At 56.6% G+C, this 27,526-nt stretch overlaps 10 protein-coding genes across 10 annotated transcripts; 5 read left to right on the top strand and 5 right to left on the bottom strand.

Moving 5' to 3' along the window:
* Positions 1-121: 121 nt before the first annotated feature.
* Positions 122-1,822, bottom strand: DL89DRAFT_265685 (HD-domain/PDEase-like protein). Its single transcript, XM_040886777.1, is given in 5 exon segments — positions 122-592; positions 612-945; positions 980-1,265; positions 1,364-1,549; positions 1,584-1,822. 5 exon segments carry the CDS (start codon positions 1,790-1,792, stop codon positions 162-164), a joined length of 1,446 nt encoding a protein of 481 aa, XP_040745427.1. The 5' UTR covers positions 1,793-1,822; the 3' UTR covers positions 122-161.
* A 602-nt stretch (positions 1,823-2,424) lies between these two features.
* Positions 2,425-4,650, top strand: DL89DRAFT_291256 (uncharacterized protein; the record flags this gene model as incomplete). The annotated part of the gene is made up of 9 exons (XM_040890176.1): positions 2,425-2,491; positions 2,717-2,944; positions 3,102-3,421; positions 3,474-3,596; positions 3,641-3,718; positions 3,746-3,853; positions 3,887-4,249; positions 4,304-4,418; positions 4,619-4,650. The coding sequence occupies 9 exons, from the start codon at positions 2,425-2,427 to the stop codon at positions 4,648-4,650; spliced, it is 1,434 nt and encodes a 477-aa protein (XP_040745426.1).
* A 161-nt stretch (positions 4,651-4,811) lies between these two features.
* Positions 4,812-7,240, bottom strand: DL89DRAFT_321142 (E3 ubiquitin-protein ligase HEL2; the record flags this gene model as incomplete). Its single annotated transcript, XM_040891260.1, has 4 exons — positions 4,812-5,694; positions 5,738-6,735; positions 6,776-6,961; positions 7,073-7,240. 4 exons carry the CDS (start codon positions 7,238-7,240, stop codon positions 4,812-4,814), a joined length of 2,235 nt encoding a protein of 744 aa, XP_040745425.1.
* Positions 7,241-8,849: 1,609 nt separating this feature from the next.
* DL89DRAFT_105503 (mitochondrial substrate carrier family protein ancA) lies at positions 8,850-10,033 on the top strand. The gene has a single exon (XM_040883045.1). The coding sequence runs from the start codon at positions 9,017-9,019 to the stop codon at positions 9,926-9,928; it is 912 nt and encodes a 303-aa protein (XP_040745424.1). The 5' UTR covers positions 8,850-9,016; the 3' UTR covers positions 9,929-10,033.
* Positions 10,034-10,057: 24 nt separating this feature from the next.
* On the top strand, positions 10,058-12,623 carry DL89DRAFT_321140 (uncharacterized protein; the record flags this gene model as incomplete). Its single annotated transcript, XM_040891259.1, has 7 exons — positions 10,058-10,548; positions 10,577-11,141; positions 11,170-11,301; positions 11,462-11,799; positions 11,837-12,197; positions 12,244-12,354; positions 12,453-12,623. The coding sequence occupies 7 exons, from the start codon at positions 10,058-10,060 to the stop codon at positions 12,582-12,584; spliced, it is 2,130 nt and encodes a 709-aa protein (XP_040745423.1). The 3' UTR covers positions 12,585-12,623.
* Positions 12,624-12,631: 8 nt separating this feature from the next.
* Positions 12,632-13,816, bottom strand: DL89DRAFT_265681 (uncharacterized protein). The gene is made up of 4 exons (XM_040886776.1): positions 13,298-13,816; positions 13,195-13,254; positions 12,948-13,163; positions 12,632-12,904 (listed from the first exon to the last, which is right to left on the bottom strand). The coding sequence occupies exons 1-4, from the start codon at positions 13,646-13,648 to the stop codon at positions 12,638-12,640; spliced, it is 894 nt and encodes a 297-aa protein (XP_040745422.1). The 5' UTR covers positions 13,649-13,816; the 3' UTR covers positions 12,632-12,637.
* Positions 13,817-13,915: 99 nt separating this feature from the next.
* On the top strand, positions 13,916-14,897 carry DL89DRAFT_265680 (uncharacterized protein). Its single transcript, XM_040886775.1, has 2 exons — positions 13,916-14,311; positions 14,337-14,897. The coding sequence occupies exons 1-2, from the start codon at positions 13,955-13,957 to the stop codon at positions 14,532-14,534; spliced, it is 555 nt and encodes a 184-aa protein (XP_040745421.1). The 5' UTR covers positions 13,916-13,954; the 3' UTR covers positions 14,535-14,897.
* Positions 14,898-14,980: 83 nt separating this feature from the next.
* DL89DRAFT_282158 (Not1-domain-containing protein) lies at positions 14,981-21,796 on the bottom strand (the record flags this gene model as incomplete). The annotated part of the gene is made up of 3 exons (XM_040889672.1): positions 14,981-21,480; positions 21,579-21,735; positions 21,774-21,796. The coding sequence occupies 3 exons, from the start codon at positions 21,794-21,796 to the stop codon at positions 14,983-14,985; spliced, it is 6,678 nt and encodes a 2,225-aa protein (XP_040745420.1).
* Positions 21,797-22,095: 299 nt separating this feature from the next.
* On the bottom strand, positions 22,096-23,999 carry DL89DRAFT_265678 (MFS general substrate transporter). The gene has a single exon (XM_040886774.1). It carries the CDS (start codon positions 23,889-23,891, stop codon positions 22,428-22,430), a length of 1,464 nt encoding a protein of 487 aa, XP_040745419.1. The 5' UTR covers positions 23,892-23,999; the 3' UTR covers positions 22,096-22,427.
* A 1,923-nt stretch (positions 24,000-25,922) lies between these two features.
* Positions 25,923-27,218, top strand: DL89DRAFT_105379 (DEAD-domain-containing protein). Its single transcript, XM_040883044.1, has 3 exons — positions 25,923-26,129; positions 26,355-27,013; positions 27,079-27,218. Exons 1-3 carry the CDS (start codon positions 26,122-26,124, stop codon positions 27,108-27,110), a joined length of 699 nt encoding a protein of 232 aa, XP_040745418.1. The 5' UTR covers positions 25,923-26,121; the 3' UTR covers positions 27,111-27,218.
* The last annotated feature ends 308 nt before the right edge of the window (positions 27,219-27,526 follow it).

Below are 27,526 nucleotides of genomic sequence, written 5' to 3'. Positions count from 1 at the left end.
AATGCTCCCGCTGCTGCTGCCGCTGCTAACGGCCCCTCGCCAGGCGCTACGGGTCCGAGCCCTGCAGGTGCACCGGCCGGCGCAGAGACAAAGAAGGACGCTTAAACGAGCACCATCCTTTCAAATGATTTTTTTAAAACTCTCATAAGATGCTTTCTTTATTAAAGCTTGCTCAAGGCTTGTTCCTCGGCGCAGTCAGGCTTGGCACTGAAATCGAGGCGGCGCTTCTTGATATCTGGCTCGTCCATGCTGTCGGGGAACGTCAGACCGCGGTTCGGCGTGATGCTCTTCAGTGGCGACGACGCTATGAACGGGCTTGAATTGAACGTGACCATGAGCCGTCTGGCAGCCCTCTGGATCTGCTTGCTCTTGGCCGGATCCCTGGTGAAGATCCTGATAATGAGCTCCTCGTACTTGTTTGGCACGCACGCGCTGATGAGCTCGCTGGCAATCGGGAACTTTTCGTCGCCGTTGTACTTTGAGTAGAAGTTGATATGCTCGACTGGATTCTCGTTCTTCATACCGTAGTGCATGCGGTTGATGTCGACCAGCACGTCTCTCTCAGTGAAATCGTCGTTGTCCGAGCGGAACTCTGCAATCCTTGGTCGCACTCACGATGCGTGAGTCGGCGATAGACGACAACTCGGGCGGAAGAATGAACTCGTCAACGAGCTTGTACAGCTCACGCTTCTGCAGCCGCCTGAGAATCGCCCGGGCCGTCTCCAGCTCAGGCTCACGCGAGCGCTCAATGTCTCGCACAATCTCGTCTGTCAAGTACAAGTACCGCTCGGGATCCAGAACTGCCTGCGACAGCTCTAGCACCGGGTCGGCAATCAGCATCGCGTCAATCAGCATAAACTCGATGGCCTTGGCGGCCGGATGCGCGTAGACGCGCTTGTGCAGGCTGTACCGCGTATGGAACATCTCGGTGAGGTTGTAGGCCTCCTTGCGGCTGTAAGCAGATCTCGTTGTCAATCACGCGGGAGTTGAGCATCAACCGCGAAAAGTCATAGCTGCTCTTGACTCCGACGTTGTAGCAGTCGCGCTGGATATAGTCAAACTTGTCGACGTCAACGCCGTTGCGCTTGTTAGCCACAATGTCGAATAAGAACATCTTTTCAGTGCCAATAGACGTAGCCTTTGTGCCCAGAATCAGCTGCTTGATGAACTTTACGTCGTCGGTGTCAATGTCAATGTGGTTGTCGTCGATCGCGTACTGCAGCATCATTTTGGAGCCTTCCTCATGAGACCACGAAAGACCAGGTCTATATGAGAAGCCACTTGTTAGTGCACAGTAGCTCTTCTTCTTCTTCTTCTTCTTCTTCTTCTTCTGGCTGCCGCTACTGCAGAGCTTCTTGCCTACCTTGCGCGCGGAATGAACTCGTTATCGAATACGTGACTGAAGGGCCCGTGCCCAAGGTCATGGCACAGACCTGCAAGCGTGACGCACCGGATATCACGCTCGTTGATATCGAGTTCTGGCTGGCGCTCTTTCAGCCCGGTGACAACATTGTTGGCCAAGAACGACGTACCGATGCAGTGCTCAAACCTGTGGATGGCTGCCACCTGGAAACACATAGTACGAGGTGCCAAGCTGCTTCAAATGGCGAAGACGCTGGAACTGCGGCGTATCGATAAACCTCAGCGCGTAGTCATCGAGACTAATGTAGCCATGGATGGGATCGTTGATGTACTTTAGCGTGTCCATATGGCTCATGTCCAGGTTGCTGCGCGCGGTGAACCCTCTGGTGAGCTGGATCCGGCGGTTCGATTTGTCAGCAGGGACATGCATATTGAAAGTAGAAAAATTCAGCAGTAGTAGCTAACAGAATTATTCAGAGCAAAGCAGGAAAGGGTGGGGAAACGGAGTCAAAAAAAAAAGGGCTGGCACCAAATCTACACCTGCGCAGCACCAACAAGGGTCAAGCGGAGAAATTGGGAGCAGCGAATGACACAGCGTGTACAAGGAGACTGGTCAAAGCCTGTCCTCACACCATTTGAACGCGTGGGTTTCGCATTTGCTTTCACTTGGCTGCTCTCTTCTCCGCACCCTCAATTTGGCAATTGTTCTCACCTTTGTGATGCCTAAGCCTCAAGTAAGTGCTGCGCATATAGCGCTGATCGCGATCATGGTGCAGCGATGCCGATGTTGATGTCGATGTTGATGCCGATGCCGATACGATAAAATGTGCTGATGTAGGTTACTGCCGCAGTGCAGTTTGCCGACGGGAGCTATTTCGGGGCAGCAGTGTATGACAGGGCGGTACACCAGCTGTCGCTCGTCAGCGAGTGTGCCGCTGGACAGTCACAGCAGACACTGTTATCTGCATGTAAGTTGGCTTTACTCATATATATAAAAGTCGTGCAAACTCCATGGTGGAGAACAGTGAGGTAATTCTGCCACATATAGTTATCCACCAAGCGATGCCCGAAACAATCGTTCATGCCAACTCCACGTCGTTGAATATCGATGCCATTGAGCTGGAAACCGGTAAGTGCGTAGCATTTATCCAATGCTAAGCACACAGCCTATTCACTAAAGCAGGCAGATACATGCTAGGAAATGTGGGCCGCTCACTACCTGAGCTGGTTCCAGTGCGACCAGATGAATTTTCATACGATCCCAGCCAACGCAGAATAGTAGATGCAATTGAACATGTGCGGCTGTCACATAGTCTTGAAAACGAATATTGGCACCGCGGCTCTGCCGATTTAGATACTCTGTTCGATAACAAGGTGTCGGTTGGTGCAGCAGGTGCACTACTGGGGTACCTATCCGGGCAGGATGACGGCCAGCCTGCCATTGCACAGATCCGCATAATCAGGCTGAAGCAGTATATGCCTGTGGGGGAAGATGTGCTCAGTACGCTTGGGATTGTCGACCGTGACCAACATCCCAATATGCACGCCCTAGGAAGGGCCAAAGAGGGGCTGTCACTGTTCAGTAAGTAGACATAGCCCTCCAACATAGGCGCTTTTGCTGCAGCTACCCCTAACCGATATGGACAATGTAGAGCTGCTGGATAAGACGAAGAGTACTGGAGGGCGCCTTCTACTGATGAACTGGGTTCTACGTCCCTTGCAATCGGTTGATGTGATAGAAGAGCGTCTCGACGCAGTTGAGTTCCTGTTGCAGCCCAAGAACACTGCCAAGCACGAGGAAATGCGCGGTGTCCTCGCCCGCATGAAGTCTATCCGCACTGTCTGTGCGCGCATCCACACGGAACTCCTCGTAGCTGATCTTGAGGCCCTCGCGCAATTTGCATACGCCACCGTCAAACTCCACAACATCGTGTTGTCGCTTGAAAATGTGCCGGATATACTGGGGAAATTTTTGGATGTTGACAGGACATGCTTCAACGAGATTGGTAGCCGCATCATCAGGATGGTGGACTTTAATAACAGCAAGGAGGAGCAGCGTGTGGTGGATTGCCTCGGGCAACAGTGATAAAGTCGACCGTTTACGCGACAAGTTTGACATGCTCGAAACAATCCTGAGCCAATGGAGCCAGCAAATGAGCCAGGCGATTGGATTGCCAGTCGCTGCAGTCTACTACCCGCAGCTCGGATTCCTGACATCTATCGAAGTATCCCTGGTCAGCAAGGGCTTGTGAGGCTTGATGGTTTTGTTGGCTGGGAGCTGAAGTTCCAGACCGACGAGCACCAGTATTTTAAGAACGAGTTTACCGAGGAGTTGGATCGAACGCCCTGGCGATGTGTTCAGCCATGATCATCGATGCCTGAGGCAGAGGTAGGTCTGGAGCTACAGCGGTACATCTGTGAGCACGTCCAGCAGATCGGGGAGGCATACGAAATGGCCGCTGAAATTGACTGCTTGCAGGCGTTAGCTACCGTAGCTAGAAGCAGCAGATACTGCCGCCCCAAGTTTGCCAGCACACAGTGCATCCACATAGTCGGTGGCCGTCACCCAGTGCTTGAATCGACTGTGGCCGATAGCAGCTTTATTGCCAACAGTATCCACCTATGCGGCCCAGGCTGCCTACATGAGGAAGAGCTGGAGGTATGCAGCGACGACAACCCGCAGACCCTGGTGCTGGTCGGTCCCAATGCTTCTGGCAAGAGCGTGCTGTTGAAACAGACGGCACTGGCCGTGTACATGGCACATATCGGCAGTTTTGTGCCCGCAGATTTCGCTATCGTCAGTCTGACGGACAGGATCTTTGTCATGGGCAAAGCCATGGAGTCGCTCTACCGACACACCAGCGCGCTAAGTGCCGACCTGGAGCTTGTCAGGATGGCGTTAACCGGAGCGACACACAGATCGTTGGTTTTGTTGGATGAGTTTGGTCGTGGAACAAATCCAGCTGATGGGCTAGGTCTGTTCTGTGGTGTAATGGTCTCGCTGAGCTCCCGTAGCAGAGACCGGCCTATGCTCATTGCTGTCACCCACTTCCACGGTAAGCATGCTGATCTACTCGATACGCAATGCATGCAACCCTGTTACCAATCCAGTTCTGATTTGTAGAAATGCGGTCGATGTCGTGCATCCAGGATATTGGGCCGCTGATGCGTATAAAATCCATGGATTATCGAGACAGCTCCTCTGGTCTCGTCTACCTTTACAAGTAAGTCCCAGAGCCGTGTAGTCGTCATGTAGCCGTCATGTATATTGTCGGAGACCCAGTCTAACATTCTCTTTCCTGCATAGACTAACCAGCGAAATCCACCAGTCACGATACGCACTTGTCTGCGCAAGCAGCGTTGGAATTCCAAGCAGGGTTATGAAGAAGGCCGAGAGTTACCTAGTGCTCTAGAACTTTCCATTCTAAACGACAATTTCATTAACTAGGTTATCCAAGGCGGAACAAAACATTCTTTCCCTTGGCGTTCTTTGATTTGTCGTTAGAGCGCGACCCTGCTCCGCTCTGCAAGTGCGTGCTGGGTGCAGTTCCTGAGCTGCTTCCCCATGCTGACGACGTCGTGGGGTTAACCGGTGCAAACTTTCTCCTTGCAGGCGTCGATGGCGGAAGGCCTGGGAACTCGGCCTTGGTTACCCGCGGCCGCGACCCGCTGCTGGACGACGTAGACATGGACGCGGTGCCGATTGAGTTCGAGACCTTGCTGCTGTAGGCATTGACTACAGGGGTCGCTCGCGGCGCCGTACTCATCGAGTGCAGCGAGGTCGCGCTTGAGCTGGCCGACAGTGACGGGAACCCAGACAGCGACGATGATGACAGGGATTTGGTGATGTTGGCCACAGACTGAGACGGGCTGACATTGCCACGCTTGGGCGACGCCCAGCCACTGCGACCACCAGGAGAGCCAGTCGACTGCTTGATTACCAAGACACGCGCCTGGTTGCTGGATCCGCCCGCCGCCTTTGTGCTGGTCTTTGTCAGCGGCGCCAGCGCTGGGAACTGCTGCTGCTTGACGCGGTGGTTACTCCACGCCTTGAGCAGATCGTCGCGCTGCTTCTGCTCGGGCAGCAGCTCAGCAACAGACTTCATTGTCTTTTGGATCATCTCCTTGGCATTCTTTCCCGGAACAGTTAGGAACAGCAGCCAGCAGTTCTGCACATAGTCCGCTGCAGATACCTTGTTGTCCTTGTACTGGGTCGTCAGTTTACGGAATCGGGCCACAGGCTGTTCACGATGGCTCAGGTACGTCGACACCCGCTGGAGCAGCTCCTGGTGGCGAGACATGGTCTCCGAGTCAACCTCGGGGCGCTTTTCGCTGGCCACAGCGGAGGGACGCGCGTCGCTAAGGCCGGCCAAACTCGGTCGGTGCCCGCTCACGCATGCTGATGCCCAGCGAATTGGCCATGGTGGGGTGTGCACGCGCAGAGTGTGCCGAGCCGGAAGACTCTGCCCCAAGTTCCGGCCACAGAGTTTGGGGCTGCTGGCGCTCGGGCTCAGGTTCAGGAGACGATGGGGCATCACGAGAGCTTGTGTCCGAGCGCGTAGCCCGCCGGTCGTCCTCAGTGATCTGTCCAAAGCCCGCAGGACGATGGCGACCCGCAGAGCTGAACCCAGTCGAGTCAGGTTCATTAACCATCATGGTTTCTGGCCGCCTGCTACCGGTACCTCTGCCGCCGCGCGAGCTACTCCCACCGGTGTTGCTGCTACCACTGCCACCAGCTGCGCGATTGGTCGAGTAATGAATGTTGATATTGACCTGGCGCGCCTCGCGCCTGGCACGCTGGCCAACGATCCGGCTGCCATGAGTCTCGAGCTCGTGAGCCTGCAAGTCGAGCTCATTTCCAAATACCACAAACTTGCGATCGATACATGTCTGCTGGCGACACGGGAAATGGTCAGTGTTGAAGTGATCCTCCAGCGTCTGATAGTTCTTGAAGTAGACCTGGCGCCCGGCACCGCTCTGCACGCAAATAAAGCATTGCTCATGCTTTTTCCGGCAGTGGTCGAACAGCTGGTCATTGTCGTAAAAGGACGTGCGGCAGAACTCACACATGGGATGGCCAGGGAATCCAGAGTTGTCGCCGCGGGAATTGTGGGTACGCAGCTGTGACTTGGTAAACAGTTTGTGCTCGTGCGCAAACGACATCTTGTTCTTTAAGCACAGATCACAGAACATCAGCGAATGCTGCTGCCGTGCGTGGTCCTTGAGCCCCTGCCATCCGGTCTGGTCTACATAGTGGCACCTGCGCTGCGGGCAGTTGAATTGCAGGGCGTACATGGCCTTATCATACGCGTCCTTGCTGTCGAATTTGATTGACAGCTTTTCGTCGTGGTATGGGAATGAATGTGTCGACAGCTCAGGCATACGGCGTTTCAGCATTGCGTGTGTAGACGACCTGCTCAGAGTCAGTCTTGCAGTACGGGCACGCTTTACTCTTGAACAGCGCCCGCAGACGGAGATTGCACAGATAACATGTCCGGTGATCACACTCGCCGACCGCATAGAACTCTACCGGGTCGGCACAGATAAAGCACACATCCTCGTCATCGTCATCGTCCTCACTATCACCCTTGTCCTCTGACTTGCCATTGTCATTAGCCACGTGTTTGGAATGACTGTGCTGTCTGCCTTGCCTGCTCTTAGAGCGTGTCTTTTTTGCATCTCCCAACCCAGCGGATCCATTTCTTGCCACGGATCCCTTGCCGTGGGCTGCTGATCTGCCATTGCGGCCACGGGCGCTCGATTTGCCCTTGCTTTGCTGCTTTAATTCGGGGGTACTGGCCGGCGGTACTGCCTGCTCGGTGGTGGTGCTCTGCTGCTGGTTATCCGCGGCGTTGTTTGCGTTCGGCGTGTTCGACATGGCTGAGGTTCTAGGAAAAGGAGGTAGCTTTGTGTAAATTGCAAGATTTAGCGGCGTCTCGAAGAAAATGTAACAGACGTGTAAAGCAAAAAGTGGTGTGGTAGGAGCCTGCTAGGAAACTGAAGCGTTTTGTAGTTGCGAGAGAAGAGAAAGGGAGGACAAAAACGTTTTAGAAGTAGGCTTCTATTTTTTGCACGCTAGGACCTGCCCTGTAACGCCTGCGGCAACAGCCCCAGCATTAGTCAGGGAAGAAAAAATCAATCGCCAAATTGCGGGGGTTGCGGCCTCGCTGCGGCCCCTGACGATTGCCAGAATCACCTGATTTGCAGATATCAACTTTTGCAGCCTGCTGCTGCAAGCCATATGCGCTTCTTGATTGTTACACACGATGCCATGGCTATGCGCAGCCATTCAAGCAGGGCCCTCTGAGACAGCTGGCTACAGATCCCCAGCACTCGGCTCTCGTTCAACCCGGAGAGTGAGGACAAGCCTGACAATAGTCTTGCCTTTCATCCCGTTTCGCCTTACCTTCTTACTCTCCCGAAGTCACCCGCCCTTAGCTTCTGCATTAGTGGCTCTACTTGTCACCACTGCGCTTCAAATTAGAGGTTCATAGTCACACCTGTTGACCTTGGATATGAATGGTTATCGGGCACGTATGGAAAGATAGTTTTTCAAAAATATGACTGAGAGAGGAAGGAAAGCTAGCAGTCTGTCTGAGACTTTATACATGTGCGTCTCCGCCATGCCCATGGTAGCGCAGGGAGATCCCAGACCCTGAATGCCAGCAGCACCAGCACTTAAGTCCAATGTGCCATGGGGAGGGCCTGTATCAGCAAAAATGCTGCCAAATTGAATACACAGTGTGAAGCATGGACGATACGAGAGAGCGCTAAACGACAAACGCTCGAGGATCGTAGAAAGAGGTGGAGCCTATAGATGCTTAGAAACCCCAAAATATAAGGCTGCATATCACTGATGGTGAGATATAGCCACAATGCAGAGTTCAACTGCCAGAATACCTGCTAGTTCCTTGATTTGTATGTGTTGTAAGAGGTATTCGATATGCGAGGCTTTGTGGATGTGAGAGCTTTGGAAAAGCAATACAAAATAAGGAAGAGAGGACCGCTGTCGCTACACAGCAGGCTTTTCAATGTCGCCTGGTGCAGCATGGTATCATCGGCTGCATCCGACCGATGCGCCTGGCAAGAGGTGGCCGTTGCCCGCTCGGACAGACAGAGCAGACAGCATATGAAGCAAGTGAAATGTGGCGAGCAGGGTGATCTGCTGAGCACTGATTGGAGTGATTACCTAGATTACGGCTATTCGATCTGGGACTGCCAACTGCAAGCGGGAATATTTTTTTGGGGGTTCCAGGAGGAGAGATATAAAGGATTCTGGCAACGGTGCAAGGACGAGCTCTTTATCTCCCACTTCTACTAGTTTTTGAAGGTTTAACTAAGGTAGGTTTCCAAGAGTATGAATTCATGAGCGCTGTTTTTACGAATCAGTTTCGGAGATGGCAATTCAAGAGTGGACCACGTCCTCCGTGCTACCTGCTGTTGTCATTGCCATTGCCATTGCTGCTGTTCTTGCTGCTTCAAGCAGCCCGGCGCACAAGATAAGGTTCATGCGACGCCGTGGGGGGTTGAAAAGTTTTGATGGTTGGAGCACCATGCCTGGGCACTGCAGCGCTGGCTAGGGAGCGCATCTGTTTGTTTGGCTTGCCGAAGCGATTATTAAATCCCCGTCTGCTGGCTCTGTGTAACGGTGTAGATGTCCGAGTCCAAGAACAACGCCGCTATGTCCTTCGTCGCGGATCTGGCCGCTGGTGGTGTCTCCGCCGGTGTGTCGAAGACCATCGTCGCCCCCATCGAGCGCGTCAAGCTGCTGCTCCAGGTCCAGGCCTCGTCGGACCAGATTGCTGCTGACAAGCGCTACAAGGGTATCATGGATGCCTTCCGCCGTATCCCCGCCGAGCAGGGTGTCGGTTCGTTCTGGCGCGGTAACCTGTCGAACGTCATCCGTTACTTCCCGACCCAGGCTCTGAACTTTGCCTTCAAGGACAAGTACAAGGCCATGTTCCCCAAGTACAGCCCCAAGACCGACTTCTGGAAGTTCTTCGGTGCCAACATGGCGTCGGGTGGTCTGGCTGGAGCCACCTCGCTGCTGTTCGTGTACCCTCTTGATTTCGCGCGTACCCGCATGGCTGTCGACATCGGCACTGGCGCCAACCGTCAGTTCACCGGTCTCGGTAACTGCATCTCGACCATCTACAAGAAGGACGGTATGGGCGGTCTGTACCAGGGCTTCGGCATGTCGGTCGCCGGTATCATTGTCTACCGCGCTGCGTACTTTGGTGGTTACGATACTCTCAAGCAGGTTGTGTTCGGCAACAACAAGAACCCGAACTTCTTCGCTTCGTGGCTGGTTGCCCAGACCGTCACTGTCGTTGCCGGCCTCATCTCGTACCCTCTGGATACCGTCCGTCGTCGTCTCATGATGCAGTCGGGCCGTGCCGAGAAGCTGTACTCGGGTCCTTTCGACTGCCTGCGCAAGCTGTACCAGGAGGCTGGTATGAAGGTGTTCTTCCACGGTGGTCTGTCCAACATCATCCGCGGTACCGGTGGTGCTCTGGTCCTGGTCTTCTACGACCAGCTCCAGAAGTGGATGGGCATCAAGAACTAAGAAACTCTTTGTCCTTTGATTGCGGAGATAAGCTCTCAATAAAAAATTTTCCAATCACACAGGTCTACACGCTTGTTTCTTCAGGACACTATTTTTTTTTTTTTCACGATACAATTCACAGCATTCAGCATGGCAGGCAAGCGGAAGGTTGAGGCGGTACTGCTCGGGTTCAGCGACGGCGACATGGCAGCGTCGGATGACACAGACGCGTTCACATGCAAGCTGGGCGGCAAGCCCGTCTGGCTGGACACGGCATCGGCGATCCCGTCGCAGACATCAACGGCGGTCTGCCAGCAGTGCGGGTCAGGCATGATCCAGCTCCTCCAGGCGTATGTGCCGTTGAACGACTCTGCCTACGACCGGGTCTTGTACGTGTGGGCGTGCAACCGACGCGAGTGCTCAGGCAAGGCAGGGGCAGCGCGGGCGGTACGCGGGCACGTGCTGAACCGCGAGTACGCAATGAAGCTGATCCGCAGCGCCAAGGCGAACAAGCCAAAGCAGAGCGCATTCGGCTCCGGACCGTTCGGCTCCGGCAAGGTGGATTTCGGCAGCGTGTGGAAGACAAACGCAGCAGAAACCAGCGCGCCGATGTTCTCGGGCCCGCTGTTTGGCAGCACTGCGTCAAAGATTTCGTTCGGCAAAGCGGAGCCGGACGGAGCTGGCAGACGATCTGGCAGACGATCTGGCAGTGCTGGAGATTGACGGGGGCGAGCGCATCGAATGGGTTGATGTGGTGCAGGTGCCGGCCCAGTATCTGGCCATAGACGAGGAAGTGCTGGAGACGCCGGCAGCGGACGAGCAGGACATGCAGATGGAGCAGGCGGCGCTGGGGGATGACGTGGGCGGCGAGCAGTGGAGCGGCGAGCAGTACGAGCGGACGGTGCGGCCGCAGGGCACGGACGCGGCGTTCGAGCGGTTCGTGGAGACGGTCGCAAAGAACCCGGCGCAGACAATCCGGTACCAGTTCGGCGGCTCGCCGCTATTCTACAGCTTCCAGGACGGCACGGCGCAGATGCTGGGGCCGACCGCCCACGAGGACTCGGACGACGAGGACGCTGTGCCGCGCCGGTACTCGACCGACCGGCTGCCAAGGTGCCAGCACTGCAGTGGGCGGCGGGTGTTTGAGTGCCAGCTTATGCCGGCGCTGCTGACGGTGTTGCCGCTGGCCGCGCACGTAAAGGGGCAGGGCAAGACGGAGATGGACGCAAAGTGGGTGCAGAGGACTGGATCTGGGCGTCGAGTTCGGAACCATGATGGTGTTTTCGTGCGAGAACGACTGCCATGGAGGCCGCACCGGCACGCAGTACCTGGGCAACAACGGCGCCAACATGGACCGCTATGCAGCCCCCGCCTACTACGAGGAATGCGTGCTGGTGCAGCTCGAGAGCATGCAGGCTTAGTGCTCGGATTATCTTGATCTTGCAACAGCCGCAAATACATTCTGCTCCCCTTCTTTTGCTCTGCAACCTTTTTTCCTCTTGTAGATTTCGCGATTCCTTATAGACATGGCGCGCATTTCGCACATACTGACAGTCGTCATCGCCGCCCTCCTTGCGTACATTGCACGGCCAGTCGCCCGGCAGCCGGCGCCGGCCAGTGCTGCGCGACGGCATAGACATGGCAGCATATGCGCCAAACGAGCCCAAGCCGGTGCGGGCGGCGTTTGTGGTGCTGGTACGCAACAGCGAGCTGGTGGGGATGAAGCGGGCGATGCGGCAGATCGAGGACCGGTTCAACCACGCATTCAACTACCCGTACGTGTTCCTGAACGACGTGGCCTTCACCGACGAGTTCATGGCTGAGACGACGGCAATGACCAAGGCCAACACCACATACGGCGTGATCCCGCATGCGCACTGGTCGTACCCCGAGTGGATCAACCAGACGCACGCGCAGGAATGCCGCGAGACAAATGCACGCTGCTGGGGTGTTCTATGCGCTGAGCGAGAGCTACCGCCACATGTGCCGGTTCAACAGCGGCTTCTTCTTCCGCCACCCGCTGCTGGACGACCTGGACTACTACTGGCGCATCGAGCCCGACGTCGAGTACTCGTGCGACATTTCCTACGACCCGTTCCTGTTTATGCACCGCAACAACATAAAGTACGGCTACACCATTGCCCTGCACGAGTACCCCGAGACCATCCCCACCCTGTGGGCCACGGTCAAGCAGTTCATTGCCCAGCACCCGCACTTTGTCCGCCACAAGCCGGGCTTCCGCTGGCTGTCGGACGACGGCGGCGAGACGATACAACGGCTGCCACTTTTGGTCCAACTTTGAAATCGGCAGCCTCAACTTTTTCCGCTCCAAAGAGTACCTGGAGTACTTTGACTTCCTCGACAGGGCGGGCGGCTTCTTCTACGAGCGCTGGGGCGATGCCCCCGTGCATGCCATTGCCGCCGCGCTGATGCTGCAGAAGGACGAGGTACCATTTCTTCGAGGACATCGGCTACTACCACAACCCCTGGACCAACTGCCCCCAGGCCCCCGAACGCCCGCCTGCGGTGCCATTGCGACCCCGAGAAAAGCGCCGTCCACCACTACTGGGCGTCGTGCACCAAGGACTGGCTGGCGCTGCCCGACGCCAATGCCACCGAGCCCGACACCAATGCTATCGAGCCTGACACCAATTCTATCGAGCCCGAGTCGAGCTGATCCAGATAGTTCCATCCTGATACACAATATATTCCAAATGCAAAACACCCCTCCTACTCGCTGTCCTTGTCTGCGGTCTCAGGCTCTGCGATCTCCGCCTCCTCCACCGCCTCCACCGCCTCTGCCGTCTCCCCAGCTTCTTCAGCGCCCTTCTTCAGGTACATCACCAGCGGCACATGATCGCTGGCGCCATAGCACTGGTTGCGCACAACCACATCCACCACGCGGTCCATCAGTGCTCCCGACACAACAAAGTAGTCCAGTCGCCACCCAACTCCGCGGTCCCTGGCGCCTGCGCGATACCCGAAATACGTGTATCCCTCCGCCGTAGGCATCCGGATGCAGCTTGCGGTAAGCATCGACGCGGCCCGCGCTCTCCAGGATCTTGGTGAACCCCTCGCGCTCCTCGACCGTAAACCCGGCCGACCGCTTGTTCGTGTCGGGCCGCGCCAAATCGACCGGGTGGTGGGCCACATTCAGATCGCCCGCATACACCACCGGCTTTGTCTTTTCCAGCTCCGCCAAGTGCTCATCCATGTATTTGTCCCACTTCATCCGCCGGTCCAGCCGCACCAGCTTCTCGCCCGCATTCGGCACATAGCAGCCGAACCAGATAAAAGTCCGCAAACTCCACGTTGATCACCCGCCCCTCGTTGTCTGTGCCCTTGGGCTCCAGCCCGTACGTCACCGATACCGGCGCAATCTTCGACAACACCTGCCGTCCCCGCATACCCCTTTTTGGTCTTGCTGCAGTGCCAGTACTGGAACGGATACGTCGTCTTGCTCACCAGGAATGCCGGCGCCTGGTTCATCTTGGTCTCCTGCAGGCAGATCACGTCCGGATCCTCGGCCTTCAGGTACTCTTTCCACCCCTTCTTGCACGCCGCGTTCAGCGAATTCACATTGTACGACACGAGCTTTAGCGTCCCTGCCGGCGCCGGCTCAATGAAGCTGTAATCCGTCGGCATTGTCTTGTTCGTCGGGATCGTGATCTCTGTCGCCGCCTTCTTGGTCGCGTTCAGGGAGGCCGCTGCTGTGATGGCCTTGCGCTTGGTTCCCGCCATTGGATGCGTAGCGGACGATCCGGATCGAGCTCTGGTGATACTGCTGGCGTAAGAGGTTGGGCAAACAACGCGAAATCCAGCTGGGCTTGACGCGTGCAAACAGTAGGCGATTCAATGTGAACGAAGCAATTTTAAAACAAAAAGCTGTTTAGACAAGAAAGCAGTCTGTGGCTTGGCCCCCCACAACCGCCCTTGGCTAGTCTTCAAGCACAACTCAGCCTCCTGCTCGCGCCAAACAAGCGCCTTGATTGCGTGAACACCAGAAAAATACACTTGCTCGCAATACCCTTTTTTTTTTTTTTGCAAATGGCCAGCCGACGACCCGCACAAACGCCGCTCTCGCTCGACCTCGCTGCGCGCTCGCCCGACCCCAGTTCGCAGCACACGCTTTCACCGGCGCCGGCCACGCCGACAGCGCTCAATCCGCACTGGGGGCTGGGGCATATGGGGGTTCCAGGCGGCCACGACCGGTCGGTGTCGCGGCGCAGCTCGGTGGTGAGCACGTCGTCGAGCTTCTTCGACCGCTCGTTCTTCGCCACGCCCGAGACGCGCATCGTCGACCTGGGCAAGAAAACCACCCTCTCCTACGCCACCCTGATGCTCAACCTCTACAACGACATCTCGCTGGACCTGAAGACCGCCGCAGAGGCAAACCGCCGGATTGTCCTGCAGGCCGGTCGCCAGCAAGGGAAAGGCCGCCCTGGCCAAGCCCGATCTGGACAGAACTCACGCCGACCTCGATGATATGCATGCCGCCGTCAGGGAGATTCATGAAACGCAAGAGTTCGCCAGCATCAAGGACCTGCTCTGCCGCTCCCTGCAGGTCTACGAGCAGATCAGGGAGACCCAGCCATTGGCCTCCAGAGCCACTGGCGCCATAAATTAGCACTCTCCGCTGCACCCACCCTCACTAGCACCATTCAGTTTTCTTCTGCTCACCTCTACCCTCCGGCTCCCCTTTCAAACCGCATCTCCTCACTGCCTTCCTACCATGCCTAGAAATGCCGACCGAAACCTCCAGCCAGAGGCTGCCAAGTACGAGGACTGCATGCCCTGCCGCCTCGTTGGCTTTGGCGCTATGGCCGGCCTCTCTGGATACACCATGTATGAGCGCTCGCGCTTGGATCCGATAAAGTTCGCCGCTCGCCGCAGGGGCATGCTTGGTCTGGGCATTGCGCTGTTCGGCGCTGGCTTCTACCGCCTCTTCAACTAGCAGAATGTACCAGAGATAAAAATTCCATATTTTGCGCAAGTTAGAGTAAAAAAAGGTTGGGAATGAAAATGAAAAACATTGTACAAGGATATTGGTTGGAGATTTTGCACGTTCGAGTACCTCACGCGTGTGGCTGCGAGACTGCTGCCTGCGCTGCCGAGACTGCCGCACCCGCCTCACCACCGTGTGGCTGGTGCTGCGCCGGAGCTCCAACGGGGTGGATACTCTTGGCCACCGCCTGCAGAATCTCTGCGATCTGCGCCGACCGCTTGGTGAACGGCCGGTCCCAGAAGCTGTAGTACGGGTTGCGCAGCAGCTCAATCAGCGTCACCAGCAGGCCCCACGGGAACGGCCGGTTCACCAGGATCCGCTCCACCAGTGCCCTGGCAATGTGCTCGCGAACACGCTCGTCGCTCTTGGAGAACAGCGCCAAAACAATGCGCGAGCACAGGTACGTGTGCGACGACGGGAACCGCAGCTGGTTCGCAATCGCGTTGACCAGCAAGTAGCTGGCCTCGGCGTCAGCCTCGCTCAGCATCTGCCGGAACATATCCAGCGCCAAGCGCTGCGACGTCTCGCGAGCAGCACTGTCCTCGGTTCCCGTGATCGTCACCACTGCATGCAGCACAAATGCGTTGATCAGCCCCACGCTGTAGCAGCTCTCACTCGGCACCGCCTGCTGCCCACCGACCGCCTGCTTCGCAAGCAGCCGCGCACCCATGGTCTTGACTGCCGTGCCTGGCGCCCCAGTCTTCAGATACTGCTCAAGCACGTCCTTCAGCTCGGCCTTCTCAAGGTCTGCAGTGTATTCGAACGGAATCGGCGGGCTGCGCGACACATCGGGCAGCAGATCGATCTTCAGGTTCGGTGTCAGCGGCTCAGGCAGCCGCATCTCTCGTGGATATGCGCTCAGCAGCAGATTGCGCAGCTGTACGCAGTTGGTGGGAATTCCGTTGCACAGGCTGAGCGCATACTCGGCCAAGAACTCCGGGTAGTCGTGCAGAACAACCAGGATCACGCATACCATGCCGCGGTACAGCAGCTTCAGCGAGTCAACCACCTGGTTCGCCACAATGAACGGCTGCAGGAACCCAATCAGCTCTGCCAGCAACTGCGACGCCAGCGGCCACAGCTCCTTCTCCTGCATCAGCAGCGGGAAGAAGTGCCGATGCGACACCAGCATCAGCCACGAGAAGCTGAAGCCAGGCACAAACGACGGGTTAAGCAAAGCCAGCGAGTCGCCGATCACTTGCACGGTCTCGCGCATATTGCTGCCACCACACCACGCCTCGCCTGCACGCCGGCACACGTTGAGCTCGTGGAACAGGCTGGCTACAATGCGGAACAGCGGCCGCTGGTGCGCGCCAAACACGTCCGGCTGCGTCGCGTGCGTCTGTACAATAACCAGCACAACGCTTGACAAAAATATGCGCAGGATGCCTGTGTCCACCTTACCATCGCTATCCTTGGGCCCAAGCTTGATCAGGTACACCACAAGCTTCGCCAGCGCATCCGCCACCTGGTATCCGATGCCCGACGTCGAGCTGCCAGCCCGCGCACCAGCACGAGCCGCGACGATCGAGCGGCTATAAAAGTCAACCACTGACTCGATGTTGGCACAGAAGAACGCTGCCGAGACATTGTGGTCATGTAGCGGGACCTGCTGGCTCAGCTGCTGCACCAGCGTAGTCAGCTCAGCTTCACTGGCTGCTGGGTGCTCGCACACGCGCGTCCAGTTGTACAGGATCTGCTGGTAACTTGCTGCCTCTTGGCTACGTGCTGAGGCAGGGATAATAGGTGCGCCGGGTGTGGCATTGGCCGCAGGAGCCACTGGAATGACAGGCGCCGCCTCAGCTGGGACAGACTGTTGTACCGGTGGCTGTTGCTGTTGCTGCTGTTGCTGCTGGGCCTGTGGCTGTGGCTGTGGCTGCGGCTGCTGCTGCTGCTGCAGAGCCTCAGGAGGTGCCTGGGAGCCACCATCCTGGGAATGCCGCGGGGTGCGGCTAGCCTGCTGCGACGCTTGGATATCTTCAAGCAGCTGCGTAACGGCCTGCGGCGCCCGGCCGCTCTGTGCCAGGGCCACAAACGCCTGGATTGCCTTCGGGAATGTCTGGGCTGTTGCCGGGAGAGCGCCCTCAACAACAGCGCGACGCACAAACTTCACTGCGTAGTCGATCGCCTGCAGGAAGCCGCCCTCGATGTGCCGGGCAAGGCGCGCGTCCTCGTCGGCAGTGCTTAGCAACCGCTCGTTGATCAGTGCAAGCGCTACTGGCACGTTGTCCTTGCGATCGTCGTCAGCGTAAGCGAGCCAGCTCATCACCTCCTTGGCCACACGTGCCGACTGCTCGCAAACGCGCGCAAGCAGCAAGACGTACAGACCGATGCCCAACTGCGTCTCTGAGCGGTACAGGTAGTTGACCAGCGCGTGGGCAAAGTCCATCGATGTGTCCTCAAGACTAACAGAGCGGTGCTGCAGCAGCAGGATATCCCTGGCAAGCATGCAGACCTCGTGGTCAGATGGAAGCGAGGCCAGCGTGATGTTGGGCGTTGCTGTCGACATAAGCTTGTCCAGCTCCGCCAGCTTTGCTGCAAACTGGTCAAAGCACTGCTGGACCGCCATCTTGGGTCCTGAATCGCCAGCCCCATCGCCACCATCCGGCGAGACAAGTGCGGTCTCATCGGCGACTTGCGACAGAGCAGATGCCATAGGTGCTGCTGCACCACCCGGCACCGCGTTGTGGATCTGGCTGAAGAAGTGCGGAATCTGAGTAAAGTCCTCATAGACGCGAAGATGCCCGGGCTGCAGGCCGTTCAGACGCACCTTGAGAACATCGGGGAAGTCTGGCGGGTAAGCCAGGCGCCCATACCGAGCAATGTCGTAGTACGGCTGGCCGGTGCGCTCGCGTGTGCGCTTGCGAGCGACATACGCATCGCTGAGCAGAGTGTCGATCTGGATTGAAGCACGCTCAATCGACTCCTTCTCAGCAATGGCGCAGGCCAGGTCCAGGTTGTCGGCGACAAGCCCCACAGCGATGTTGTTGGCCGTCTGCTCGGGGATCGAGTGGCCGATCAAAAACTCGCGCATCGTCAGATACAGCTTGTTCTTCAGCTGCTCGCGGCAAAGGCTAACTGCCAGTGCGCCTGCCAATCCGCGTGCCATGACCTGAGCAGCGCGGTGCACATGCTCCTCGTTGGGCTCCCCACAAAAGTCCTTCTGGATTGTGTCGCGCGTGCAGCTGACGGCAACATAGATCGAGCGAGCCACGTGGATTGGGATGATCTCGCGGATCATGCGCTCCATCAGCATGTAGAACACCTTCTTCATCGTCGGCTGCTGCGTGAATAGCGCTTCGGCCGCCTGGAACAGCGCATGCTGAGCAAGCACTCCGAGGATATCGACGTTGATATCGTTGCCAGTGAGCGTTGGCATCTGAATCACGCTGTTGCCAGGGCCATATGGGCCGGGGGTACCGGCACCCACTGAGCTGCGTCCGCCGTTGCCACCGATCGATACCTGTGCCATATCCATCGTTAGAGAGTCGATGGCGCCGCGGGCCTTGCTGCTGAGCAACGACGTCGGTGCAATATCCTTCACGTCCAGGTTCAGTGCCTTGCACAGAACCTCAATCTCGAACGTCAGATTCAGCTTCAGGTTGGCAGTCACGTACAGCTCGGCCAGCACGCCCATGATGCTCATAAGCCACGGGTTGGGCGAGTGGAAGATCGTTGAACGCGCAGCCTGCTCAAGCACTTTGCACACAAACGGAATTGCGACAAGAAGACGTCCGCCCTCGAATCCCTCGCATAAGAGGTCCTTGAATGACACGTTCTCGCGCAGAATCGGCTGGTTTCGGGCTAGGGTGATGCCGCCAAGCCAGGCGCCAAGGTTCTTTAGGTACCCGCGGTCGCGCGAACTGCTGATAGTGCTCTCGGCGTTGAGCAGCAGTGCTACACTCGACAGGGTCTCGCGTAGAATGCACTGGTTGAGAAGCGGCCGCTCCAAGGCGTCGACAAACTGCTGGTACAGAGAGTGGTAGTTGGGCTCCTGGCTGGCGCGCTTGACAATGATGTCCTGGCTGAACCAGACATAGTGCTTTGGCTGCAAGACCTTAGCCACCTCCTTGGTTTTCTCGACCAAGTTGGTCTGCGACAGGTTGTTCACTGCAAACTGGATCTTGTCCTTGGCGTCTTCCCGAGGCTCAACAAACGGCTCTCCAATATCCGGAACTGCCGATGGCTGGACGCTGCGGAACAACTGGGACCCAGGCGTTGCCGAGCCGCCATCGTGAGACCGAACCGCTTGGGTGGCAACTGAGGCTGACCGATTGGGGACAGAGCCTGGGCGACTGCCGTTGCCCGACTCGCTTGTAGCCCCGGGCTGCGGGACCGACGACGAAACAATCGAGTGAATCAGGCGGATGGCAGGCGACGTCGTGTTCTGGCGAATGGCTGGAATCATGTAGATCCCGGTGCAGAAGATGGGGAGCTGCTCGATGCGCTCTGGGAATCCCTCCAGGGCCGCCATGCCAAACCTGAAAGGGTTGGAGTCGGGCGCCGACTGCAGTGCCCTGACAAGCATGTCGAGCATTGCTGACTCGCTGACTGGTCCCAGCATGTGGCGCTGTATCAGCCCTCCAACCAGCTGGCCAGTGATCTTGAGCTCCTTTGCCGGGTAGTTGTTGAAAAACGCAAATTCCTCCAGCGGATACTGCACGACGTGTGCGTACACCTTGCGCATGTACAGCTGGAACGAATCGCGCAGTTCGCCCAGAACATCGACCATCCGATCAACCGACTGCTCGCCGCGGTACAGACGCAAGAACAGGTTCTCTGCCTCCTTCTCGATGCGTGCGTCGTCGTTTCCATGCATGTTTTCCGCGCGATCAAGCTCCCCAGCCAGCTCAGTGAACTGCATGTAGAGCGCCTTTAGGTTAGCTGTGTTGTTGGGCGACATGGGCATCAGGCCGAGCGCCTTGAAGATCGTTGTCAGCTCGGATGACAGATACGCCGTCATACCCGTGTCCTCGTTGCGCTGGCGGGCAGCCTCAAGCTGGATCTTGCCGTGCAGAATCTCAAGCGACACATGAAGCATGTCATTACCAAGCTCCTCCAGCAGATTGGTGAACCAGGACTCAAACTGGATGTAGCCACGGCGAGATGCAAACACGGCCAGCTCGATAATGAAGTCGAGCATCATGATGTCCTCGCGCTTCGGCGCCAGCACCAGCTCGTTGAAGATGCCAAGATAGAGCAGTGTGTCCAGGATGAAGCGGACAAACGACTGGTCCTTGCGCTGCAGGTTGCAGAAGAACGCAAGCATGACCTTCTTCTCGCAGACACGGAACAGCTCAAAGAACAGCCGGCTGTTGGACAGCTCGCGCTTCAGGAACAGCACGACATTTTGCTGGAGCAACGTCTGCAGGCGCGGATGCTGCACCTTGAGTCTGGCAAGTGCCAGCGTGACAAGCAGCGGCTCGGTGGCGATTCCGTGGTCAAGCAAAGCGCGCGCGTCGTCACCGGCAGCGCTGTCAAGCAAGTGCGACAGGGCGAGGATTAGCGAGAGCGAGTTCCACGGCGAATTCAGCATGCGCGAGAATTCGGTGTGGTAGACCAGGTACAGAGTCTCCAGCGGCTCTGCCGAGACAGTCGGCATCTGCTTGTCGACCAGGTGCGGTGCCATCGCGCTCGAGTGCAGTGCGAAGTGGAGGAACGCCACCTGCGCCTGCGAGTTGGGCCAGATCTCGTACATAAACGCGCAGGGGAATACTTTTCCCTGGCCAGCAGTGGCTGCGACATATGTGCTGACAATGAACAGAGCCCCGGCCTCGTCGCGCACGTTGAGGCTCGACTTTGAGAGTTTGTATATGACATCATCCCAGCTCATGTTCGGGCAGAACTGGCGCACGCCCTTGGCGAAGTTTTCTGCGCTCCACCCGTCTTTATTGTCGACGCTTGACGCGATCAGCGCCATCGCCTGTGCCACGTCGTCGGTCGAGAGTAGCCTTGCTACCATATCGCCGCTGTGCGCGTCGCTGCTTGCTGTCTGGCTTTTGACCAAGTCGGCAATAACGTCCGCTACTGCGACATTGGAGCCTTTGCTTGCCAGATGTTCGGCTAGGCCCATGTTGGCTGTGTGTGGTGTTGGTGGTGTTGTAACTGAAGCGCCGCTGCCGCTAATCAGTGCAAGGTTGCTGATAACAAACGAGGCAATGGGAGGGTGTGGGTCTGGGAGCTGCCGGTGTTGGTCGGGGAACCGTGAGAGTAAGCTGCCAAGAAGTATCCGCGACTGAGCAGCGAGGGTAGCGTTTGTCGAGTTGTAAAGTGTTGAAACAAGAGCAGTGGATGCCCAGTAGTCGTTGTCGATGAGCGCGAGTATTTGCTGAAGCGTAACAGGGGGCTCGCTGCCGGGTGTATCGATTGCTTGAAGTAAGAGGCCGACAGTGGCGAGTGAATCGGAGGCTGAGCCAAGTGTCCCTTGAATGGCCGAGGCTACTGTGTCAGCGTTTGCGTGGAGTCTCGGTGCTTGAGTGTCTTCTTCTGGAGCTGAAAGCAGACCGTGAACAGTAAGCAAACAGCGCAGAAAGTAGATAAGAATGGAATGGCCCTGTTTGCGTACGAGCTACAAGCAAAAGCAGAGCGTGTGTCGGAGTTCATAAGGGACGGCAGCTTGGACGAGAAAACACCCTCTGGGACGCAGACCGCTTGCCCACCACTTACCTCGCTAACCCGTTGCTGGCAGTCGTCTATGTTGGTGCTGTCTAGTTTGGCGACAAGTGCAAAGATGTCCGAATTCGCAGTGATTTCTGCTTGGCTGTGAATCGGCTGCGAGAAAGAATCTATCGAGAAAAGAGTCAAAAAAGAAACGGACCGTGAGCTGAATGCTTACAGAAGCAATATTCTATTTCGAATTACGTAGTGGCCAACACTGTACCCATCAAGAAAAAGGAGTGCAATCTGTTGAGAGAGAAAAATGGCAGAGAAATTGTTGCGGGAGGGAAGGGGGAGCTGGAACAAGCGGTGCAGAATATTCAGTCACCAAGCTGTGCCGCCCGCCCGTGAGCCTCACCAATTTACCCCTTCTTTTTAATGCCCGAGCTTGACGCGTTTCTGCCACAAGCTGGACGCCAGGAGGAGAGGCTCAGCCAGTTGTCTCGCCAAAGACGCGTGAGCAGCTGCAAGATTTCTTACCGTTGCGATGTATTTTTGTACCTTTTGGTATTAGAAGAAAAAAAAGTCGCAATCGGAGAAGAAATGGAAGGATATTCTACAAACCAAATTTCAGCAAGCAAAAAGACGGGTCAGGTTGCCCCGTCGCCGCTGGCGTAACCACCCACGACGCCAGCACCGGCTAAACCAAGCGACTGAGCAGACGATCCGCCTGAGCTGATTGGCGAGCCGCAACTCATTGGGCGGGCGGCTCGGTCCTGACCGATAATGACGGATGACTGGACATAGGTGCTAGCCACATGCAGCCCTGCCTCCGCTAACTGCGGCCAACGCACACGACGTGGTGCATTGATATGTCGCGAGATATATTAGAAGTGTGGTAAATACGTAGTCTGCAGCTTATGCCCTGGTCTCGGTAAACTCGCCCTTCTCGACGTCAGGGCTGCCATCGAGCTCCTCCCGATCGGCCTTCTGGAAGACCTTGCCGCGCTCCTCACGGCCGATGATGACGAGGATAAACACGATCGCAAAGATGATTCCTATGAGAGTCCCTTGGGTGCGGCCATAGTCTGGGATGCGCTTGCCGTCGCGCAGCTCAGGCAGCGGGTTTTTCTCACCGAGCTTGGCTTCGATCTGGCTGGCACTGGCCGAGATCAGGTTACCGAGCTGGTATGACAGGCCAGGGAAAGTGGAGCGGAATGCAGCAGGCGAAATCTCGCTGAGGTACACCGGAATGACGCCCCAGGCGCCTTGGACAAACACCTGCATAAAGAATGCACCGGCAAGCAGCGGGCCATATCTCTGGGGCAGGATCCATAGCGGGATGAAGCAGGCGCCGCAGATGCAGCAGAACGCAATGGTGCGGCGACGGCCAAAGTACTCTGAATTGTACCCAAAGATGATTCCACCGACAATAGCGCCCAGATTACCAACGACCGTGCCAATGGTAGCCTGTCTGGGCGTGTAGCCATGCTGCTTTTTCAAGAAGGTCGGGTATAGATCCTGTGAGCCGTGCGACATAAAGTTCATACCAGCCATCAGGATGATAGAATAGATGCAGCGCAGCCAGTGCTTCTTGAGCATGTCAATTGCCGTCTGGTACATGCGCTTGGACTTGCCACGCTGGGTGGCACGGTTAGCCAGCCATACGTCAGTTTCCTTGAGGAAGTACGCCAGTCCAATGGTAACGACAGCCGGGATGATTGAGATCCAGTACAGCGCGCGCCATCCCAGGTTCGGCACAACCGCATAGTAAAGCAGCGCGGCAATCAGATTCCCAACCGCATACCCTTCTTGCAGGATGCCAGAGAAGATTCCGCGCGACGCGACCGGCAGCGTCTCCATCGCCAGCGAATTACCCAGTCCCCATTCGCCGCCCATCAGGATACCGTAGACCGCGCGAAGTCCGATAAACGTCGACAGGTTCTTGGAGAAGCCTGATGCCAGCTCAATAACGGTGAACAGGAACAGGTTTGCCATGAGCGGGATCCGGCGGCCGTAGCGATCCGCGATGACGCCGAAAATCAAGGCGCCGATCGGGCGAAGCATCAGAGTAGTGGTGATCGCACTAGTGACGTCCGAGACCTCACAGTCAAACGAAGCAGCCAGCTCGGTGGTAGTCATGGATACGCAGAAAAAGTCGATAGCATCAACCATCCACCCCAGGAACGCGACCGAGAACGTGAACGCCTGGCGCGGTGTCAGCTTCATCAGCTCCAGCGGATTCTGCCGCGCCAGATGGAAATTGGGCTTCTCGGTGAAGAACTCCTTGATATGGTCAAACGTGCCAGGCTTGCTGTCCGAGACAACGTCGGGCGTCATCTCCTGGACAGTAGCCTTCTCTTCGATGATGCTGCCAGCCATTGCCAGGTACCAGAGTGAAGCTGAACAGGATAGTAAGGCGAGTATTAGTCGTAGCGCAAAGTAGCAGAGAGCGATGTTCCTATGCTAATTGGGTTCGGCGATACAATGATAGTGTAGCAGCCCTAGCAGACAAGGAAATAAATAGTTGCTGGGTGGTAATTGATGCTAGGCTGTGGAGAGGTGGGGGACGGAGATGGCTTGCAGGCGCTGCTTTATAAGGAGGCTGCTGCACAGGCACCATCCCGCCCATTGCGATTTCTTCACATGAGGGCGTGTTTTGCCAATACAAGTCACGGAGCGGGGCTAGTATGCAGCGGCGTGTGCCCTCCCTAGTCTCGTTTAGCAGGCGTTTTGCTGCTGCAGTTCTGGAGAAATAATTTCCCCTTTTACTACAATGTACAGGTTGAAGACGCCTTTAGTGCCCTCCCTATCATGTTGCAGACATACTGCTTTCAGAATGGGATTGGCAGTGGGACACGGTTCGTGTGAGATGGAAGATGCATTGATCGACACACTAGCTAGTGCTTTTTCGACGTTCTATTCTAGGAGTCCTGCCCGAGATGACGATTGTAGGTAGAGGAACAGCGAGAAAGGAGAGAGGGACAGGCGTAGTTGCCACTTGGAATAGCGAGGCGTATATTTGTTTCCGGCAACCGGCAGCGGTTATGCATTGGCTATCCTATGCCTTGGGTGGTCTACAGCTGCCTTGGGAACAGCGAGTGTGCTGCAAGAAGACTACTAGATGGATGCCACTCAATGTGCATGTACTGTTATGTACAGCAAGGAATAGACACTCGCATGAGCAACCACCATACTCCCAGTGCCTTTTGTGAGCGGGGGTTGGGCGTACTCGAACGACGTAGCTCTCAAGTACTTTTCCTACTGGCAGCTTCTTGCACCCTCGGCAGATTTGAAGGCCGAAGACCGAGTGCTATACCGATTGCAATATTTTTTCTCTGCAGAAAACTCCTGATGGATTGGTCAATCTGCGCATGCACGGGCGTGTCACACCAGACGGCTCCTGCCCAATCTGGGTATGCCTATCTGGCCGTCACCACCACCACAGTATTTCACAGCGAGACATCAGCAATTCACATGACCTGAGCACCATCCTGCCTTATCGCTTGCCAGCTGCTGCCATCGCCACAGTTCCGTCTGTTCTACCCTTTTTGGCGGCCGGTGCACGGATATGCACCCTAGATTACATTGCATTTGCCTGTGTGCAATTGCGTTATATCCAGCAAAGTCGCTCGGGTCACTGACCATAGTTGCTGGTGTCTACCCGTGCCGATAATCTGTGCTTGGCAATTTTTTGCAGTCATGCACTGGTGCTGGATGCATCCTTTTTCACTCGCACATATTCAGGCTGGGCAGCAATGGAGTTCGTTCAAGAGCATCTTACCGCCATAATCAAGGGGATTCGGCGAAATGCAGAGGACCGTCCAGTCCTGGCGCGCCTGACACGCCCGGGTCGGCAAACCTGCAAGCAAACAGAAATCTCTACTGCAGACGTATCCGAGCTCTACATGCTGCTCGGGCGCGACCGGACGCGCATGGCACTGGAGCTAGTTGACCGCGGGGTTGTGTGCATGCACAATGGCAGCCGCAACGTATTTAGGGTGCGGCGCCACGCAGACGAGCTCGACCTCGACTCGTGCTACTGCCTGCTGCCCGGGTGGTTCTGCAATGCATGCGCTGCAGACAGCTCGGCTGGGGCAGCGCTGCCATGTATCCACGTCGTCGCGGTGTTGCTGGCTGTGCTCCAGGGCAAGTGCACCGCCGAGCAGGTGCCAGCCGATGATCTGGCGGTAGTAATCTTCAGCCACGTGTGAAATCAGCGCAGCCGATCACCTGATTACATTTTTGAAACGCGACGAAAATTTTTTTTGCAGGGGTGGGCGAGGGGGCTGTCAGGTATCGCGCGGCTTTTGCTCTAGCCCAACAATCAAGCAGCTTTAATGGATATAGTGGTCGCTGGTTGGCTTAGGTGGGTCTCTGGCCTGCCAGTTGGGGGCGGCCGAGAGGTAGAGGGGCGAGACTTGGGCAAAGAGGATATTTCCTCTCTTTTTCCTCCTCTTTAACGGCTTTATTTTCTTTATACAGTAGTATATAACGTCGCTTACACGGTCAATTTCGTTCTACTCTCTAGTTAGTTACGAAATTCAGGACATCTCGCTCGCAGCCTTTTAAAACAAAAAACCCAGAAAGCAAAAACCAACCAAATTCAAACATGGCTGAGTAAGTATTCAGGCAGCACTAGCAGCACACAGCACCACCAGCAGCGGCAACGCCGGCGTAGATGCTGCACCACAGGGGGATTTAGCGAGCTGGCTCTGGGCCCCTGACATGAGTTTGACTTCCGGGGTCCTGGAGAAGGCTTTTGCACTTCCTGTCCCCGACTTCTGACCATAAAACACTGTGCTTATACCCCCTCTCCGTTTTGTAATGCCCTCCCTTTTCTAGCCAGACCTTCAACGATATCGATGCCAAGGAGATCTCCACCAACTGGGAGGAGTCCGTTAACTCGTTCGACGACATGAACCTCGACGACGACCTGCTCCGCGGTATCTACGCATACGGTTTCGAGCGTCCCTCGGCCATTCAGCAGCGCGCCATTGTGCCCGTCCTCAAGGGCCACGACGTGATTGCCCAGGCCCAGTCGGGTACCGGTAAGACCGCCACCTTCTCGATCTCGATCCTGCAGAAGGTTGATCCCGCTCTGAAGAAGACCCAGGCCCTTGTCCTGGCCCCCACCCGTGAGCTGGCCCAGCAGATCCAGAAGGTCATTGTTGCCCTCAGCGAGTTCCGCAACATCAACGTCCACGCCTGCATTGGTGGTACCCGCATTGCCGACGACCAGGCCGCCTTCAACGCCGGTGCCCAGATCGTTGTCGGTACCCCTGGCCGTGTGTTCGACATGATCAACCGCGGTATCTTCGATACCAGCTCCGTCAAGCTCTTTGTCCTCGATGAGGCCGATGAGATGCTGTCGCGCGGTTTCAAGGACCAGATCTACGAGGTCTTCCAGCTCCTGCCCGCTGAGGTCCAGGTCGTCCTGCTCTCGGCCACCATGCCCACCGACGTGCTTGAGGTCACCACCAAGTTCATGCGCGACCCGATCCGCATTCTTGTCAAGCGCGACGAGCTGACCCTTGAGGGTATCAAGCAGTTCTACATCTCGGTTGAGCGCGAGGAGTTCAAGTTCGACACCCTGGCTGATCTCTACGAGACCATCAACATCACGCAGGCCGTCATCTTCTGCAACACCCGCAGAAAGGTTGACTTCCTGACCGAGAAGCTCCGCGAGCGCAGCTTCACCGTCTCCGCCATGCACGGTGAGATGGAGCAGGCTCAGCGTGAGACTATCATGACCGAGTTCCGCTCGGGCTCGTCGCGTGTCCTGATCACCACCGACCTGCTTGCCCGTGGTATCGATGTGCAGCAGGTGTCGCTGGTCATCAACTACGATCTGCCCACCAACCGCGAGAACTACATTCACCGTATTGGTCGTGGTGGTCGTTTCGGCCGTAAGGGTGTCGCCATCAACTTTGTCACCGACGAGGATACCCCCGCCATGCGCGAGATCGAGTCGTTCTACAACACCCAGATTGACGAGATGCCCGGAGACGTTGCCA

The sequence above is a fragment of the Linderina pennispora genome (genome assembly GCF_002104995.1).
Source record: "Linderina pennispora strain ATCC 12442 chromosome Unknown DL89scaffold_3, whole genome shotgun sequence".
Taxonomy (NCBI): domain Eukaryota; kingdom Fungi; phylum Kickxellomycota; class Kickxellomycetes; order Kickxellales; family Kickxellaceae; genus Linderina; species Linderina pennispora.
Note: the sequence above shows the minus strand (reverse complement) of the source record. Positions and strands in the feature narration are given on the sequence as shown.